An 18,953-nucleotide genomic window follows, 5' to 3' on the forward strand; every position below is an offset into this window, starting at 1 on the left:
TGCTGAGTTTATGAAGCCTTGATTGCAACAAATGAAAGGTCATCTTTTCTAAAGTCACATTCCTTCACACTTGGCTTGACAGTTTTCTCCCTTCTTAACGCAAATATGAAGATTAGTGGTTTAAGATTTTTCTAGTGAAAAACCTGACCTGTAAAAGATGTTTGAAGTCTTATCATCCAAAACACCTGTTATCCTACTTTTCAAAGGTCAGCTGTGGTGTGGGTAGTGAAATTGGAACAGGAGAAAGGCTCACTTTAGGAAGATGGTTCAGAACAGCAGAAAGCTTTAATATGAGGCTCTACTGTAGCCTTCTCAGTGACATAGTGGATCCATATCGATGTTGCTCTGAGAGATGAAAAGAGACTTAGGCAGCTGAAGCAGTGAGTGTTAAGCCACCGTAGCCCTTTGCAGCATAGTACACAACTCGCAACTTAAAAATATTTTTTGGAGCACAGCTTTGCATTAAGGTGACCTCCTTAGTAGATCTTCTGTCTGTAGAATACATGTTATGATATAATTTGTATATGCTAGTAATTAAAAGAAAGCTTAGGAGGTTTTTTGTGTCTAATGGGTATAGATTAAGCAGTAGTTAAGGAGACTTAAAAACAACCTGATAGGACTGAAGTATTTGACAAAGCTATAAAAAAGAAAGGAATCCTTCTGTGTACTTCTACAGTTATGTTTATTTTAATCTCGTACAAACAGTATATGCTGCTTTCATGATTTTTTTGTAGCTTTTTGGAAAAGTGCATAGTTTCAGTTAACGTTTTGCTAGTATTCAAGTTCCTTTCTGCTCATAAGCCCCCCTGTGTCTATAAACAGTTTTCCTGATGAAAGTTCCCAAATCTGAAGCTTCAGCAAGTTGTAGCAAAATGCCCTAGAATCAGAAAGCCGGAAAAGGGACCTTCATCTCCTAATATCTGATAGAACTGGGATTTGATATAACAATTGTGGAATTCAAATACCCATTGAAGAAGGCAAAGACTAAAATCTGTGTATGTAGCTTTTACCAGGGTTTTTATATGCTTGGTTTTATTTTAATGCAAGATACCTTAATTGGAAGGAGCTTTCCTATTTAAAAAAATTATATCAGAAGAAATTTGAAGGAAGGAATTGAAATGAAGGTACAGAATTAATTCCAAATATAAAATATGTTGCTGTGAAATTAGCAGCCATTGGAACTTTTATAATGCAATACATTTCCTTGATTCGTGACAGTACTAGAAATACTTGTAATGGTTTCTAGACTTCTAGGAATAAGTTTCTGTAACTGGTTCCAAACCTACTAAATACAACAAGTGCAATTGACAGAGCATTTATTTTTACCCTAACTGTTTTTAGCTTTGGTTGTCTGTTGCCTTGGTTGCAGTGGTTCCAGTCCTGTCTATGAAGTTCCTGCTCCTAGGATGATTCAAGTGTTGTTGTAACAGCTACTAAACAGCTAAAATACAGCAGCCTGAAGACTCATAAAATGATTCTGAGCTTGGGTTACCTTCCTTTGAAAACTGGGGTTCAGCAGCCTGGCCAGCTGGGTTCTGCCCACAGTCCATCTCCAAGAGGTCTTGAAGAGGAACTGTTAGAGCCATCCCAAACTAAAGCGTATACTCTTTCTCTCTTCAAAGTAAAACATGTAAAATTAGTTAAAGCTTAAATTTTAGGACATCTACTTTTTAGCTCTGCATTCTATGCATGTTTTATTTAATGATTTTCTTAATGTTATTCACTCTTTTATCTCGGTATTTTGTCTCCCCTTCTGTTCTTGTTTCTTTTGCTCTTTGGTTCACTGTCTGTCTCTTAAGTAGACAGGAAGCTTGCTTTATGTAAGTTGCTGAGTGGAGACTACAGTCAAATTTTGCGTACTAAGTCCATTCAATGCAAGTGTCATCCAGTTAGTTCTTAGTTAACTAAGTGCTTTCTTGATTACTCAGATATGCAGTGTAGTAAAAATACTGGCTTTAGTTATTATACTATAAGCCTCCATTGTTCCTTTGCTGTCCCAGAAAATTTTCCTTCCAAGAAGCTAAAAATTGAGAAATTAATGAGCAGTGTCTATTTCAAAGTAATGTTTATTTTCTAAGTATGGAATACAGTTTCTGGTGCAAGAAAATGTTAACAAGGATGTGGGCATAAAAAGTACAGAGAACTTTTTAATTTATTCAATATCAAGATTTCATTCCATTCATAACAGCTATTGCATTTATAATTGAGGCATTTCTGAATGGTAACAAATGTAGTGGTAAAATGTTTGTTTTTTTTTTTTTTTTTTTTTTTCCTGCTCTTATGGGGAAAAGACAGAGGAGAGAGGTAAAAATAGCAGATTTCAATTGGCTATGTAGAAACTTAGTACAGCAAAACAAACTATATTTATCTGGTCTTGTTTTTCAAGAAGACAATAGAGTATTTCGTGTTCCTTCTGAGCCCTCTCTATTTGTGAAATAGTACTGGATATCTCATGCCAAAGCCTCATGTTGGAGCAACTGATTGCATAGACTTCCCCTGTGTCAGTGGGATGTTCTAGTGTCAGTCTTATCCCCTGTTTTGCAAGCATACAAATTTTCATTTGTATGCAATGACTTCTTCACTTTTTGGCTGGCTGTAGTTCACTGTTTAGCTACATGAATAACTTTCCTAGCACAAGATGGGGTACAAGGCTAATGTGAAAATAGGCATCTAGGAATGAGGAAGGCATCAGGAGTTGCTTTAGCAGTGTTTCCACGTGATGGGTAACCGCAAATTTAGCAAAGAGGCTGTGTTGCATGCTCCTTCCCTGTGATGAAAGCTGTTTGGCACATTGAGTTGTGCTTAGTGATAGAGGCTTAAATCAAGAATTTATGTTCTTACTGGAGCGTTGTTCTTTGATGCTGGATGGATACATAAAGGTGTCTATAGTTGTTGAATACTACGGATTCAAATGACATTCTTCAAATACAAATCAGTTTAATGTTTATGTAATAAACATAAACATAAAAATGTTTTATGTAATAAACTGTATGCACTTTCATCTCGTATTTTAATACAGTTGTTAGTACCACTGACTCCTTTCCAATACCAAAAGTAATCGATGTAAGCGGTCAACAAGAGAAATTAAATTTGAGCCACGCTTGTAAATTTGTTTTGTGTTGGAATAATAATTCCAAGTAAGCTGTACAGCAAATTTGCAGTTTATTTTTATTCACAGTGGACCAGTAAGAAAGTTGTGATTGGGATTCAGAAAAATGGTAGAAATCTTGCAGAGAAAAATTGAAGACTTCCATAGCCTCATTTTTAGATCAGACTACTGTTAACCATGGTACATAAAACTAAGGACCTCCTAGCATTTTGTAGAGACTTTGCTTTATACGTGTTTGTTACAAAGTGAGGTGATATTGGAATGCTCCCAGTTGTATCCCAGTAAAACAGCTAATTTAGCTTCTATTGTAGAAAGGTGTACACAAATATGTTTAAGCAATAGTTGCAGTTTCCGCAATAAGACTAGATCATGCTATCTGTTGTAAATATAAACATAACATCAGCTCTCTAAAAGGTGATGTTGAATATACTGCAGTATTGTAGCATTTGTTTTGTTGATGAACCATTCTGTATGAAGACTCTAATTTTATATATGTGCTAGAAACGGTGGATAAATTTTGACAATCACACTTCAATAATTAAATGTGGGCAAAACTAAGAAAAAATGAGCTAAATCCAGATGATCTGATTGCTACTGCATTTAATGCAGAGTTGTCGTGCAAAACTGTTACAGAGTTATGTGAAGTCCTCTTTGTATACCAAAACCAGAACTCAGGTAGCAGAATCATGAAGTATAATGCAGAAAGGGTATTTTCTTTTTTTCCAACAGGCAGATGTTGGCTTGACTATAGCAGCAGTCTCAGTGTTCAAGTAATTGAGGCACGTGTGAAATTTTAACTACAAAATAGGACTGCATTTTTATTTTTAATCATCATACTTCTGTATAGTAAATGGCCTGCTGTCTTCTTTTAACAGTAAAGGACCTCCCTCTTCCCAGATTTGTTGTGTCAAAGAATGAACAAGAATCAAGACACGCAGCCTTGTATTCTTCAGATGCTGATAACCCAGCTTCATATTCAGGTGTGATTCCTCCTCCACCTGGTAGGATACAAGTCAAAAAAGGCTCTGTGAGCCATGACGCAGTTCAACAACGTACATCAACTGATCAACAGGTAAATTAACTTAAATGATTAAATGGGGCTTTTAACCACTACTTTGCTGCATAGGTGTCAATTTGATAGGGTTTCTGAGCTTTGTTGCTTTCAATATAGTTTCTTTTTAAAAAAAAAAAAAAATCATACTGGTGTATATTATACAAGACCACCACATATGCTTCTAAAATACTTGCATGTAAGAGACACTTTTTTATGAAGTCTTATAATCTGTGTTTAAAATATTGGTGGTAATGGACAAAGAATTGAGGCAGAAAAGAAAATCAATGTGTAAGATACAGTAGCAAATATCAAGTTGTAATCATTATGGTGTTAATACCTTGTTTATTAGATACTTCACATTGGCTTCCTGGTCATTGGAACAGTGGTACTGGATGCCATGGAAGACTGGATTTCTAGTCTTTCAACATGCTCCAGTACCTTTAAATCTGAAATATCTTATTTAGAAAAATTTTTTTAAAGTCTCACAGTTACTTTTCTCTGCCTTACATTTTTATTATTCAGCTATTTAATCATTAAGTAGAGACAATGAGAACCAGAAATAAGACAGAAGTTTTCACATAGCTTTTTATTGTGTTTTAACAATGAGAAAACTGATTTTGTTTTGCTCACTGGTTCTTTCATCTTCAGCTACAGGGTATCTGAGTAAATGAAAACTGTAAAGGCTTACAGCTCTGTGCCTCCTCATAATTCCTTGTTTTTTATAGTCTTTACACTCTCTTTCCGTGGGGAAATCTTGGCTGGTTGTCTTTTCTACAAGCAAGAACACTGAGTGCAAATATTAAATTTTACTGGGTGTATGTGTGTCTGTGCATAACTGTTGAACGACCTGTTTTCTTTCCCATGGTATGCTCTTTTCTGGGCTTGTTTTGTAAGGCATCAGGGAACTTGCAAACATCCCTTAATCTCTCCGGGAATTGAGGAATCACTCATAAACATTTATTAATCTCTCTGGGAATTACGCAGACTGATCCAATATAAAGAAAATGCAAATTAGCAGAGGCCATTCATAATCAGTGCTTGTCTGCCACTTCCTTTCTTCCAAACTGGGGATGGGGACTGGGATGAAAGGAGGCCTGGCAGTAGATCTGAAGGCAGCTTGTCATTGTCTAGTTTTGGTTAGGTGTGTTTGAGAGAGCTCCCAAGCACTTCAAGAAGAAATCAAGAATCACAGATCTCCTTGATCTGATGATGACGTTTCAATTTGCTTGAAATAGTGTTTTGTATGCTTCCATCATGGTGTTGAGTTTATTTAGTGAACAGCTGTAATTTGATAAAGGAGTCTGTACTGGTGTAACTTTAAAATAACAAAAAACTGGTGTTTGAGGTCTTGAAGTTCTGGATAAAGCAGCCACATATTCACAAAGGTGTATAAGCATCCAAATTTTGTTTTTCCATCTTGGCTGATAGAAGCAGCTTGGTATCTCTTTCACACAAGACTTTATGGGATCATCAGAATAAAGAAACTCTGTGTAGTCCTTTGAGAGATCTGGCCCAGAAAACAGACTTGGAGCAAATGTAACAGACAACACAGCATTGAGTCCAGCAGTTTTAAACTGTATTCGTGGCTGAGAACATCAGGGAAGTATTGTCTGATTTTGTACCCTATTGTAAAACTGCATTTTCTGTGGCTAATTCTGCATTTCTGACTGTACAATGAATCCATTCAAGCAGCCTTCTTGTCCCAGTCTAATATTTATTGATTCGGACACCACATTAGAAACAAGCTGAGAATTTGAATCCCCTTAGGCTGAGAAAGGGGCTTGAACCCAGGTTTCTTGCTTAACCACATAAATACTCTAACTGGGTTATTTTCCAAAAGAAGGATACAGTTTTTAGCCATGTTTTTGTAGAAATTGCTGATCCAGTTGTCTTTACCTGGAGATACCACTCAGATTTATAAAATCTAGAAAGAGGTTAAGATTGTGAATCTTCATTGTATGCCACCTCTTTCAGGGATGAGGATGAGAGGAGCTGAAGTCTGAGAAGTAAATTCCAGCATGTAATTTTCCTAGGGATCTGTTCTTTCTGGAGGAATTTAGGTGTCAAAGTCAAGCTTGGATATTTCACTCCTAGAGCTTGTCATGTAGCTGTTAGATACTTGATTAGTGAGTTTGGGTTTTGAATTTTTTTTTTTTTTCTCTTAGACTGTTTACTGGCTTTGGTAATATGCCTGGCACTTCAAAATACATTGATCTCATGAAATACTCTGGCTGAAGTATTATTTGTGTGAAATCATAAGATATCTTAATCTTCATCTTTAAAAACTGGGTTCATTCATGTGCAGCTTTCCATATTGGTGAGATTTGTCATGCGTAGGTTAATATCTTATAATTACAGACAATTTATGTAAAAGAATTTGAGTATTGTCTACTGAAATGTCCTAGCTAAAACTATTTCTTTATCAATGCAGTATTTTGGCAGTTCCCCTCAGTGAGCTTCACTCGGAGACAGGGAGTCAGGAAATGGTAATCAGGTGGTGTTTCCAAAGAGTTAACTATAAATGAGTTCATCTTTTAAAGTAAGCATGAGCTAACTTCAGTAATATCCTTTTTCTATCTCAAGCCATTTTTGTGGTGGCATTTTTAGTTTATAATGGCTAAATATTATGTAAATATAGCACTGGTCAGAGGTTAGTCTTTTTAATATTGTTAGTGCTAATAGAAGGTGACTGAAATCATGACGAGCTGCCATGGAAGCTGCAGAACTGATTCTAGGAGTCAAGCCAAATGGTGAAAGATGCCTTTCCACACTAGGTAGCATGTTGACTGCACATCCTAGTGGAGATAAAACATTGGGGAATTTTTTTTTTCTGCTGGCGTAATTTCTTCTTCCTAAATAATAGAGGCTTAAGTAGATTGCAATGCTTCTGCTGACAATGTGACATATAAACAAGCACTTTTGTTGACATAGGTATGTTAACCATGGTGTACATACATATCTCTATGCCTTGGTAGCAGCAGCTATGCTGCTAAAAATGTTAATTTAGGCCAATCTTGAGAATTTAGATTCTGTTGAGTTCTTGTGCTTTTTTTAAAAGAAATCCTCCTGGTTGAATGAGGAGCTGTCATTGTAGATGGAAGCTTTTTTGGCTTTTTTTTTTTTGAGGAATAAGACAAATGTACTGAAAGCAGTTTCTTAGAAGAAGCAGCAACGTTGAAATTAGGAAGTATTTTCTATCTTCTGAAAGTAGCTTACAAGTGACTAAATGTTCTCAATATCAGTCTATTAGATAGTGCCTTTGGATGTTTTGTGTTTTGTTGCTAAAGCCAAAATGCAAATACTTTTTCCAGTGTCTTTAAGTGTGATCCAGGTGTTGATCAGTACTGCTTTAGATACTTTCACCTGGCTTGCCACCTTTTCCAGGGAAGGGGGGTAGCTAGTTTCAATAGATGTTAAGGCTCTGACAGCTAAAAAACATGTATGTGGCGAATGCTCATAGGTTGGACCTTCCTATATCAGGTGAAAATAAAAGGTACTCATCTACCTATGTGTGCATTAAGCGTAATACTGGCACTCTAGGTTATATTGATTTATTGCCGTATCAGTGTAACCTTAGGAGGGGACAGCTCAAATTTGGTACCTGTAGCAGTCAAAATTTGATCATTTCAACTTTTTTTAACTACGTGAGAAGTTGTGTGACTTTCTTTTAAGGTTTTGCCAGTAGTCCATTTCTGTTCACTTGTGTTTTGTAGAGTGAACAGGTAATTCCATGTAAAATACATCTGGTATTAAATAAATTGTTTAGGAGCACAGAGCTGGAAAAGACCTCGTGTGATTGAGTCTAACCCTCTATTTCCATGAGAAATTGTATTATCTAATGAGTTTTAAAAAAATAATCAGGGTTCTCTCTTGAAATCACAACCTTTTATCCACACTGGCTGCATTGAGGAAAACTATTCCAGAGCCTCAGTAGGAATATAGTGGAATATTCGTGGGAATATGGTGGGAATTCCCACTTAACTTTACTCAGATCACATAATACCTGTTCTTTTAACAGCTTTGTCCTTAGTATTTGCTGCAGACCACCGCCAGTGCTTACTGGAAAACCATCGTATTCCCCTTAGCTTTGTTTTGCTTGACAAAACAATCCATAGTCTCAGTTTTGTCTCGTAAAGTAGTTTCCAGTAATCTTCATAATCCTTCTCTGCCTTTGATCCAGTTGGAATTTTTTCTTATTGAAAATATTTTATTAGATTTGTATTTCTTGTTCCAAATGAGATCCCACCAGTATTAATATTTTGTAGGATACTTCCCTACTTCTGCTTGATATATCTCACCTCATATACCTTAGCAGCTGTGAATAAAGCAAATCTGTCATATTTGACATTGTAGTGGTCTGATAGTTGACCTATGCATCTAGTTTTTTGTTTTCATCTGATCAGTTCTCATTATGCACTTTGCTATTACTTTCTACTATGCAGGAAACTGTATTTTATATTTTAAAACTTGATAGTTTACTGTTACCTGTGTCCTGAAAGGAATCCATCCATCTGGTACCTCCTTACATTTGTTGTCAGAATTCATCAGCATGCTGTTTCATGTGCATAAACAGTTACCTGAAGTATCAAATTAGGTCATTCCCCAAATCAGTCATTCAGGAGCGTTACTAGAAACTTCCCTTCAATCCCATAGTTCCCATTCTAATACAGTCCAGCTTTGCTCCTTCTGTAGCCAGTTCTTTTGCACCTTAGATTCTTGTATTAATCTCCACATTGTTGGAATTGTCTTGTGTGGCATCTCACTGAAGTATGCTGAGGTTCAGGTTAAATGTAGTGCAGTTCCTTTGTCTAGAAAATCACAGAAATAGTATCAGCCAACTAAAGTAAAATTTCCCATGCTGTGATTGACCCCTTTTCCATTTGTCTTTGTGTTTTTAATTATGATTTTCTTCAAAACCTAGTGTAAAACTTCAAACTGTTGAGGTCAGACTAACAAGTTTGTAATTGGCTGAACCACACCTCCCCTCTCTAAAAATGTGTAGCGCTGCATGTGGAGAAGTTCACATTGAACCTTGGACTATTTTGTTCTCAGTATGAATGCTAGTTGATTACAAAAACATGGGTTCTGCAATGCAATTACCATCTCCAGCATAATCTTTCTTCATGATGGATCTGTTCCCTGACTCTTATGCAGGCTGTGTGGTGTCAGGACCTGGATCACAACACCCTTAAAGCTACCCTTCGGATACCATGTCTGGCTTCATTGTCTCTGGAATTCTCCTTAGGAGGCTTTCTTCTGGCCTGAGGTGTGAGATCCAGGAAAAGGTTTATAATCTCATTTGACTCATGTATGCTTGCAATGCCCTTTTGAGGTTAAAATCCCTCCAGAGTTGCCTAAGCACAGTATTGTGTTGCCTTACGCCAGTTTGTTTGATTTTTATCTTCACTAAGGCTCTTCTTTTAGAGCTATATATCATCTTTTTTAATTAACATGCTATTTTTATAACTGCTTTGTCAGTCCAAAAAAGTCCAAGTTCTGAGTCCTTCATAGTGTCTTCGTTTTGCAATTCCAGTTTGACAAAAATAATGCTTTTTTACAACTTTTTAAATGTGATTTTTTTTTTTTTAAATTAAGAGGTATTACTTAAGTTTTGCCTGTTAGCTGTAACCTTATTTTTTTGATTGGTTATTGAGAAGAATGTTCTCAGCAGTTTGATTTAACATGAAAATGTTAAATAGTTATTAACTATTTATGTCAACATGCTTTTATTTAGATCTGTTTTCTGGAATAATTTAAAGAGGAAAAATAAATGTCTTAAGATAATAAAAACCAGAATGTTTTAATTGCTGTGATTTTTATTGAGGTTTGGAGAGAAATTAAAAGCTAGTGTTTTAAAAGTTTAAATATCATTGCATTGAAAGTGCTAAAACAGTTTATCAAAATAAGATTTTAATAGCAGCTGATCTAATAAATGATACATCAACTACAGTATGCAGATTGTGAGTAAAATTGTCAAAGTTCCCAAAGAGATTAGGTGGGTAACTTCTCTTAAAACTAGTGAAATTCAAAATTGCTGAGTTATCAGTAACCCAAATTAGGCAAACTGTTGTTGTTGTTACATATTAGGATTTTGAAGAGCAGTTAAGTTAGGTTCTGTACCCTAATACTCTCAGAAAAATCTGAGCCCGGATCTTTCAGGCTTTCAAAATTAGTTTCTTTTATTAATAGATCAGACAGATGAAAGTGAACAGTCCTACCTCCTCAGCTGCAACATACACTCAGTTTATGAGAGTGTATCTTGCAGTTGAGGAACAGAGGTGATTCTAATGAACGTATTGCCTCTGTTTACTAAAATGTGGAGCTCAGTGCAAAGTTGAAGTGGAAACTTGGTACAATAAACCATGTTTTCTAGGCATGAGTATATGAAAATGACAACTTCTGACCCACTGCAAAGGCAGACAGTTGATGTTAACCTATATATAATGGGTGAATGAACCTGTATGTAATTACAGTTTCAATAAATCCCAACTCACTGTGTTTTCCCATGACTGCTTTTGAATCTGAGTCAGTTTCTACAGTCCTGCTTCCTCCCCAGTCTTTTCTGTCTTGCATCTTCCTCCTTTACACTTGCATTGAGCCATTAGTATTTTGACTGAGCCATTTTATTTATATATATATATATATGCACACACACACATATATATATTTGTGTGTATATATAAATACATATATGCACACACATACATATTTAAAAAAAATAATTAAGGAGTTTAGCTCTCCTAAGCTTCTAGTAAGCTAGATCAATGAATACCATGAGTGGTATATGAGAGTGACTGGGATTGCACAGGGGAAAGATGGTGCCACAGTAATGCCATCTAAATTTGGTTTAAGCTGTTTTGGGACTCTGTGTCTCGTAATGACGGTAAAGCTGAAGATGTGGCTTATCCCTCTTCCAGAAGCTTTTTGACATCAGACTTGGTGACGTGCTTTTGCTGTGTTAATAATTTTGGAGTCTGTAAGCTGAAGCTCCAAATCAATTGTGAGAAATCTGTAAATGTTCAGAATTCTGATATAACATTGACTGGAACATTGCGAACAAAGTTAATTATTTATTATGCTTGTACTTCTGATGATCTGATTACCATTATTACATGCTTTACAGAATAACATGAATCACATGTAAACATTTAGAAGAATTGAAGTTGAGGATCATATTTACAATTTTCTCCTCTGCCTTGAGCATAAGGCCGAATGTTAGATGGAGGCTTACTGAACAGTGACGCTTGTCAGCTTCGTTAGAGCAAAGCTGCTTCATGAGGACTATGCATCAAGAGTTTCAATGTTCACATGCAGTTATTAAAGTAGTGAGTGGTTTCCTTTAGGTAGACTACCACATGTTTGTCTGCCTTAGGTTTTCTTCTGTGTCTTTCTGGACCATCTGACTTATCAGAGTAAGAATACTAGAGTAAACGAATAGTGTCTGTGACCAAGCATAGCTTTCCCTAGGTTTGCTCGTAGTATTTTGTCTAAAAATTCAAACATCCTTCAAATCTTGTTTGATAAAAGATGGCTTGTATAAAAGCCAAGGGAACAGGAAGCTTTTCATTGATTTCAGTGATGCATCATCATGGTTCTCCTAGCACCTGTTGCACTATGCTAAGCGGACTAACCATTCAACCTTGGGTCTAGCTTCCAGCCTGTGAGTGGCACTCTGGATACCCTCACTCCTTCCCCTCTTGCCCCCAGGTACCTGTAAGGATAAGAATATACTGGTATCTAAAAATAAATTCCCATGTAACTGCAACAAAAAATCTTGAACTAGTGGAGGTACTGTGGAAGAACAGTGAGTTTGACTGTGCAATCAGCTGGTCCCTTTATTAAAAGTTGAAGGAAATTAGTACTGCTCCCAGTGACTTTGTAATACTCTTTGCCAATACATATGGGCATCGTTTAAATGCTTTGAATGGAAAGTTCAAAATCTTGTTGCCTAGGAACTTACTTAAAGAAATCTGACTCAATGGTCAGAACTTTCAGAAAATACCTCAGTTGCAGAATCAACCAGGCTGGCCCTGTATCACAGGAAATATGAAAATCAGAGGGGTGAGAAAAGTGAAAGTTTACATCAACACATTAGAAAGTAACCAGTCGTCATGGCCCTAAAACTTTTTTGTTAGGATGCATGTAGTTTTAGTATGTACCTCGCATGGAGAAAAGCTTGTTTATGGCACTTTCTCATTGACTTTTAGACTTTTGCAGATGTAATATTGATTACAAAGCATAATGACCTTTGAATATTTGGCAAAGTAAACCAGTTCAGTTTTGGGAATCATGTGGAAGCCTTCAGTCAGTCTGGCTGCTGGTACTTGATAGTACATTGAGTTGTTAACATACAGTATCACACTTTTTTTTTTGCCTACTGCTGAAACAGATTTTGAGATCTTTAGCTGTTTTTACTGTTCAGGAAACTCAGAGTTCAAGCTTTGCTTTCTTGTTGTACCGGTTTTCACTAATACAGTTTAATTCAAATTGGGAGATCTGGCAAACAGGAATTTCAAAAGATCTAGATATAGGGAGGAACTTATTTTCTACTACATAAATACTTTGTACAATATAAATGATTTTTCCTTTGTATTTTATTTGAAATTGAATAATCTGCTAATTTGAATGTCTCATGAGAACTGATTCCAGGTAGAAATTGCACATGTGATTGCCTGTTTTCCTACCTGTTCAGGGAGGATATAGAACAATATGGGATTAAAGAGAAGCTTGAGCCTTAACATCAGGGCAAAACTACCTTGTAATTTGTACAGCAGAGATGATGTCATGGCATCATTCTTTGAAAAAGTTACATCTATGTATTTGTGTATTAAACAAAAATAATGTGGCCTGTCTAGTGATTGTTTTTATTCAGTGTTTAATTCTGGTTTGCTTTTTAAATCAAAGTAACTGATTGTGAATCACTTGATGAAAATTACGTATGATAATAAGTTGTACAGTAAGTAATCTTTTCTTTTGAGACCTGGGTTCAAATGTAACTTTTATCACAAGTGAAAGTGAGTCTTACAATCTAGTTTCCTTTGTAGCTAAGTCATTTAACTTGGCATTGCTGTTGTCTTAAGAATGCCAAGTTAAAAATATATTAGATGATGTTTTGAAGTGAATGTGTCCAGTGCCAGTCATGCTGTACCTGACTTCTCCTGTTCCCTCATTTTAATAAGTACTAAAATTTTCACTCTCTAAAATGAGATTTTAACTACAGTGATGGTTGCTCCTAGAAGTAATGGTTTTAGATAGGTTTTTATGTATTTAGTTCTTTAGTAAAAAAACTTAAAAGGTTCCTTTGTTTTATTAGGAGTCCACATCTCCAGTTGTTTCACCACAGCAATCCCCACCAACCTCTCCACATACATGGAGGAAGCACAACCGCCATCCCAGCGGAGGGAATAATGAACGACCTCTTGCTGGACCTGGGCCTTTTTGGGCTCCATTTAGTGAAGCACAACCAGGTATAAATGTCTTCTGTTATGCTTCAGCTGTAATCCAAAGTTGTGGAATTCTTAAATAAGTATATTAAATGAGTTTAGGGCAGTTTATCTTTGTATTTTCCAATCCTGGAAACTTTCTTGCAGATTCAAATGTTCATGTGTATGGCAGCACTGTGGAATCTGTGGTCTTGCATATGGCGGATCCATTTCTTAGTGTGGTATGGGAAATGCTTAGAGTTTGGAGGGAGGGAAAGAGAGTATGAAAGTTTCCCAGTGGAAAGTTTTTTTAATACAAAACTGACATCCTACTGAAATTGTACGGGAACTGTCAGTATACCCAAAAACGTGGGGAGCTCAAGGGAAAGCAGCAAATGTATTGGTTGTTTGAATTATGTTTCTGGTAGATTAGATGAATTGTCAGAACAACTAATTCTCTCAACATTTTTTTTTTTTGCTTTCTTTAAAGTTTATGTAAACATAACTGAAGCTACTGTATCTCCAGTCTGTCAAGGTAGAACCACTTGCTTCAGTACAGCTTTTCATCCTTTAATGTTCCTCATTTAGCATGAAGACCCTCCCTCTTGTTGTATCTCTGTGTTCAGATTTAAAAAAGCCTTCCCCCTCAATATCTCATATTTCAAAAAGTTCTGTTTTCTTTTCTGATATCTGATAGACTTAATAAATTTGGGAACAGTAGAGCAATTCTAATTCAGGTTCTGGTTTTGATGATACTGCTGAATAACATGTTGTATATTGTAGGCTGTAGTTTCAGACTGAACTGTGGTTGGTTGGTTGATTTCAGTTGTGATATTCCAAAATTGATCTGTTACCTTTTCATTTATCGTCATTCTGTAGTTATAAGCATCTAGGGAGGACCAGGGATTTTGTTGTTAGAATTGGTTGGATAAGGAAATAAAACTTATTTTAGAAGTGAAATGGGTTGTATGCAGAGGTTTATGCCATTGTCCTGAGTGTTATTGGCTAGGAAGTGCCAGTCAATTTAGAATAAAAAAATACAGAATATTAGTCTGCTTGTTGCATATATAATCACCTATCTAAGGGTTCAGTCTAGGCATTGTGATTTTTCAGCAGTCAATTTCTGGACTTTTTTCTTGCATAGTTCAGTTGATTTGCTTTTCTTGTAAGCTGAAATATAAGTTTGTCTGGTAGCTGATTTTTAACTTGTGAAGTTTTTCTAACTTATGAAGTCAAGGACTCCAGGAAAGTGTGCAAACTGTTCCTACTGTTGAAGAGTTTAATATTGTCCTCTTAAAAATAAAGTTGTAATACCATGTTAATATTTCTGTTTTAGCAATGCTTTCCCTGTGATGTCTAATGGATAAATTTTTCAGTAGTATTTTGAAAATATTTCTGAACTAGCTCAATATTGGTCAATATTATATTCCATACTGAAACACATTCATAGTGTGTTTAAAGTAATTTGAAGATACTGTTATAGAAGGATTGTCTGTTCTGCCAATGCTAAGGGTAGAGTGGATTTTCATAGTTTAACAAAAATTGTCATCCTGATCCACTGTGGGTGATTCTTTTGCACTGCAGATGATTGATTATTCCTTTGAATTTCAGCTGTTGTAGACAGTTCATCATTCTTTTTCCCCTCTCTTGAGCCTACTTTTTAAGGGCAGTATTTTGTAGAAAAATGATGTTCTGCTGACATTTAGGTAGAACCAGCTAGACTGTTGGTTACTTTTCTTAAAATCAGCGCTGCAAGCTCATCTTGATTCCGATGCAAGATGTTCTTGAAATCAGGTAATTTGCAAGAACATGGTATTGTTTCAGTAGGATTTAGGGCAGGGCTATGCCATTTCACTTGTGATCCAAGAAAAATAAGAACCCAGGTCTCTCTGCTTGCATTTCACATTATGTGAAATATTGTTTGAGGATAATGGGGTTGTCAGCTGAAAGCATGGAATCTCAAGTGTGAAAATGTTTCTGATAGATCTAATAATAAACAGCATGTTGCCTTAAACCAGAAGGACAAAAATCAAGTATTTTTTCTTTGTTTGGAGAAAGATGTGTTTAAACAGGAAAATTCTGACTTACGCATAGAAAAGACACTCCAGTGCATCATCGTACTCTCACCATGAACAAAATTAAATTGTGCTTTCTGTATTGAATTGGGCTGTACAGTAATTATTAGAGAATGACTCAACTCTTGTTTTTAAAAATCATACACGTTGTCTTGTATCAGAAGTCTTAAGCATAACTTATAGCTGTAGTTCTCAATTTCTTGAGGAAGAAAACCTGTTCTCATCTCAGCAGAGCAAAAGAATTTGGATTTTAAAAATTTTTTGCCACAGCGTTGTCCAGTAACTCAGTTAGGATAGTGTTAGCAATGCTTCATAAGTAGCTGGACTCTGAGGCACTGTCATGACTAGCTCAGTGTGCTTACACATAAGTGACCTCAAATCAGAAGCCAAGGCTTGTTACCATCTTTCTTCAAGGCTTTTTGTAAAGGGAGCCCCAAAGGGTGCATGTATTTTACTTTAATATCAGGAATTAAAAGTTTGATGACAGATGTTGATCACCTGTGTGAAACAAAGTTTATGGTTAGTTCAAGTCTCATCCTTCATGTTTGAGTCAATTCTATTAAAAACTCAGTCTCTCAAGTCTTTCAGGTGTCTTTGATTTAACAGTTTAAGATAAAGCTGTTCAAAAGTCATGTTGTTATGTCTCAGTTCTGGCTTGCATCTCTGATCTCTTTTAACATTTCTTCTAGATCAGTATTCACGGAACAATACAGTGGATGACTGAACCTTTTGTAGGAAACAGAATTGTATATGAGATGAGACCCTCCTATTCCTGTAGTGACAACACAGGAAAAAAAACGACTTCATACTTTTACCTCTTCAGCTCATTTTGTACTACAACTTCAGCTGCTAGAAGGATTCTGACTGTGGCAAACTTGGGAGAAAGAACCCCTTCCCCACTTCAAATGATAGTTGAGTGACACGTCAGAATAGGGGCTAGAAACTATTTTTTATAACCTTGTAGTCTGTTTGGACTACAGAACGCTTATGTTGGTAGTATCCAAATAATGATTTCAAACTAGTTGGACACAAGCTACTTAGATGTTATCTAGGTAGACCATTTCGTACACTTCCATTTGTAGCTTAAAGTGAGGGGCTAACTTTTCTCCCATGGGAAATAAGATTATTTTCCACAAGTTATGAATGTATTGGTAAGGTATTCAAGCTAGAGGAGAAGGATATAGAGCGGCAACAGGAATTCAAGTTAGGTCTTCATACTAAACATAGTGCATAGACCTCACCAGCTAGTTCAAATCTGATAGGTGGTCTTAGGCCTGCTCTCCATTCAAAGTGCTATTAATGGTGTTCTCACTGATGGAAAATGTACAGAGACCCTTGAAGGTTGTTTCTTCATTGGGATACAAATCATAAGAAAAAAAAAAAAAAATTGTTCTGAGTCTTCTCTGTGAACCAATTATCTTCCACCTTCCCTTCTACCTCAGTGCTCCCAGTCTGATTTTGTAGTTTGAGAAGAAAGTGAGGGGTGACTATGTCTAATTCAAATGTCAAACAGATGTAGTTTTAATGATTAGGAATTGAATTATTGGCTGGTGGCAGTCCATGAGTATGTGTGTAGATCCAGGTGTTCACAGTTACTAGTAATCTAATCTTTCTCCAGTGTTCTCTAGCCTTCCCGTCCTGTGTCCTAAAACATTGCATTGCAGAGTGAATAACAGGAACAGTAAAGCAAGAGTATTTTTGTTGGGATGATTTGAACAGGGGAGAAAGGAAACTGTTCTTGTGATACTTGTCAAGTACTGGGAAGGTATGACAATTTGGTGCTACTGGCATCTCCATCGCTGTCAAAGTACTGCTTTGGAAGAGGTGCTGTGCTAAGTAGGGTACAAATTGAACTGTACCCAGACAAGCTGTTGGGAGAAGTAAAAGCAGAGTAAACATATATAAGGTTAGTGGTAATAATGTCAGTGTCTGAGGGGCAGAGAAGGGGAGAGCCATTGTACCAGAAGTAAAATTTGAGTGTAACATATCCATAGGAGAGATGGGAAGGACTTGTCTGAATCTTACTGTCTGTTAGCCCTGTGCTGAGAGAGACTGAGCTTTTCTGCACGTTTCCTTCTAGTGTTTTAGAGTTAGGCCAGCTACTGAAGAGGAGCCCCAAGGCAAAAAGCATTGTCAAACTCAGTGTCTTTATTCTCAGCAATTTTGGATAAAGTCACTAGAAGCTCCAGGCCACATCAGGAGCTTCCAGAAGTGGAGTACAAATTTGGGAACAAAAGGATTAGTTAATAGTGGCTTTTTATCCTAGTAAAGCTAACTTTAAAAAAAAAAAAAAACAAAACCAACAACAAACAAACAAACCCAAAAACAACAACAACAACAACAAAACAAAAAAGCCCTTTGGTATTATTCTCATATTTTGATGAAATTCAGAAATAATGTAACCTCTCAACTTTGTGTATTTGACTTATCTCCTCCTTCAAAAATCTTTCTCCCCCTAGAAATCTCAATTTTTACTCTACATAATGCAAGAGTAAATGTGTTGTGCACAATTATGGCTATTGTATCTAGGAGAAGAGCAAAGATAAACCAGTTCTGTTTCTCTCATTACTTTCTCCTAGGAAAAAGGTCCTTTATGGAATGAAAGAGTAATTGCATGCTGCCAGATACTAAATAGCAATTTTGTATACTAACAATGTTAGCCCTCGGTATGCCTCACTGATTCTTAGATTTCCTTCACTCTGTTTCCTGCAGATTATGTACTAGTAGTGTCATCACTTTCCAAGAACCTGAAATTGTTGATATGTCTGCTTCATAAATAGATTACCTGTATATAAATGGACTTCTCATAGCAATATTTTTAGTCAGCATCTTGACGATAAATTCTTGGGGTTTATTGCTTCAATTTAGATCTTAGTGGCAGGATTAAAATTATGACATTAATGTCATATTTCTTGTTTGTGGGTTGTGTAGAGGGCTTACAGAAACTCGAAAAACATTGACCTGTCTTTTAAAAGAAAATCTGCTTCTACATATGAGGCAGAAATTCCTATCTGACTCTAACATATTCCAAGAGAAAGCATTTAGTTGTGCAAGAGGAGTGATTAGAGTAATCAGCTGCACAACTACTGTTTAGATTTAAGGAATTCATTTCTTTTAGGAGTCAAGGAGTTAGAATGGATTCCTGGGATTCTTCTAGACTTGTTCTAGATGGTTTGTTTTCCCTCTGATCAGAGTTCCTTAAATTTTTAATTTGCAACTGCAATTTAAGAGAATTTCGAGGGGTTTGTACATAAAGCAGTGGGTGGCCAAATCTTTCTATAGTTGCTTCATCG

General features: G+C 36.2%; 1 protein-coding gene across 15 annotated transcripts in view; it reads left to right on the top strand.

Annotated features, from left to right (window-relative positions):
* Positions 1-18,953, top strand: part of REPS1 (RALBP1 associated Eps domain containing 1) — a 69,128-nt gene that overhangs the window by 16,576 nt on the left and 33,599 nt on the right. For 14 of the 15 annotated variants that reach the window (XM_082306535.1, XM_082306538.1, XM_082306540.1 and 11 more), the window contains exons 3-4: positions 3,985-4,181; positions 13,477-13,630. In XM_082306535.1, the coding sequence (XP_082162661.1) occupies positions 3,985-4,181; positions 13,477-13,630 (351 nt within the window). Of the gene's footprint in view, positions 1-1,369; positions 1,622-3,984; positions 4,182-9,317; positions 9,449-13,476; positions 13,631-18,953 lie in introns of all 15 variants that reach the window. The other variant, XM_082306539.1, reaches the window with a different exon arrangement.

Source organism: Platalea leucorodia, assembly GCF_965183815.1.
Source record: "Platalea leucorodia genome assembly, chromosome: 3".
Classification (NCBI taxonomy): Eukaryota; Metazoa; Chordata; class Aves; order Pelecaniformes; family Threskiornithidae; genus Platalea; species Platalea leucorodia.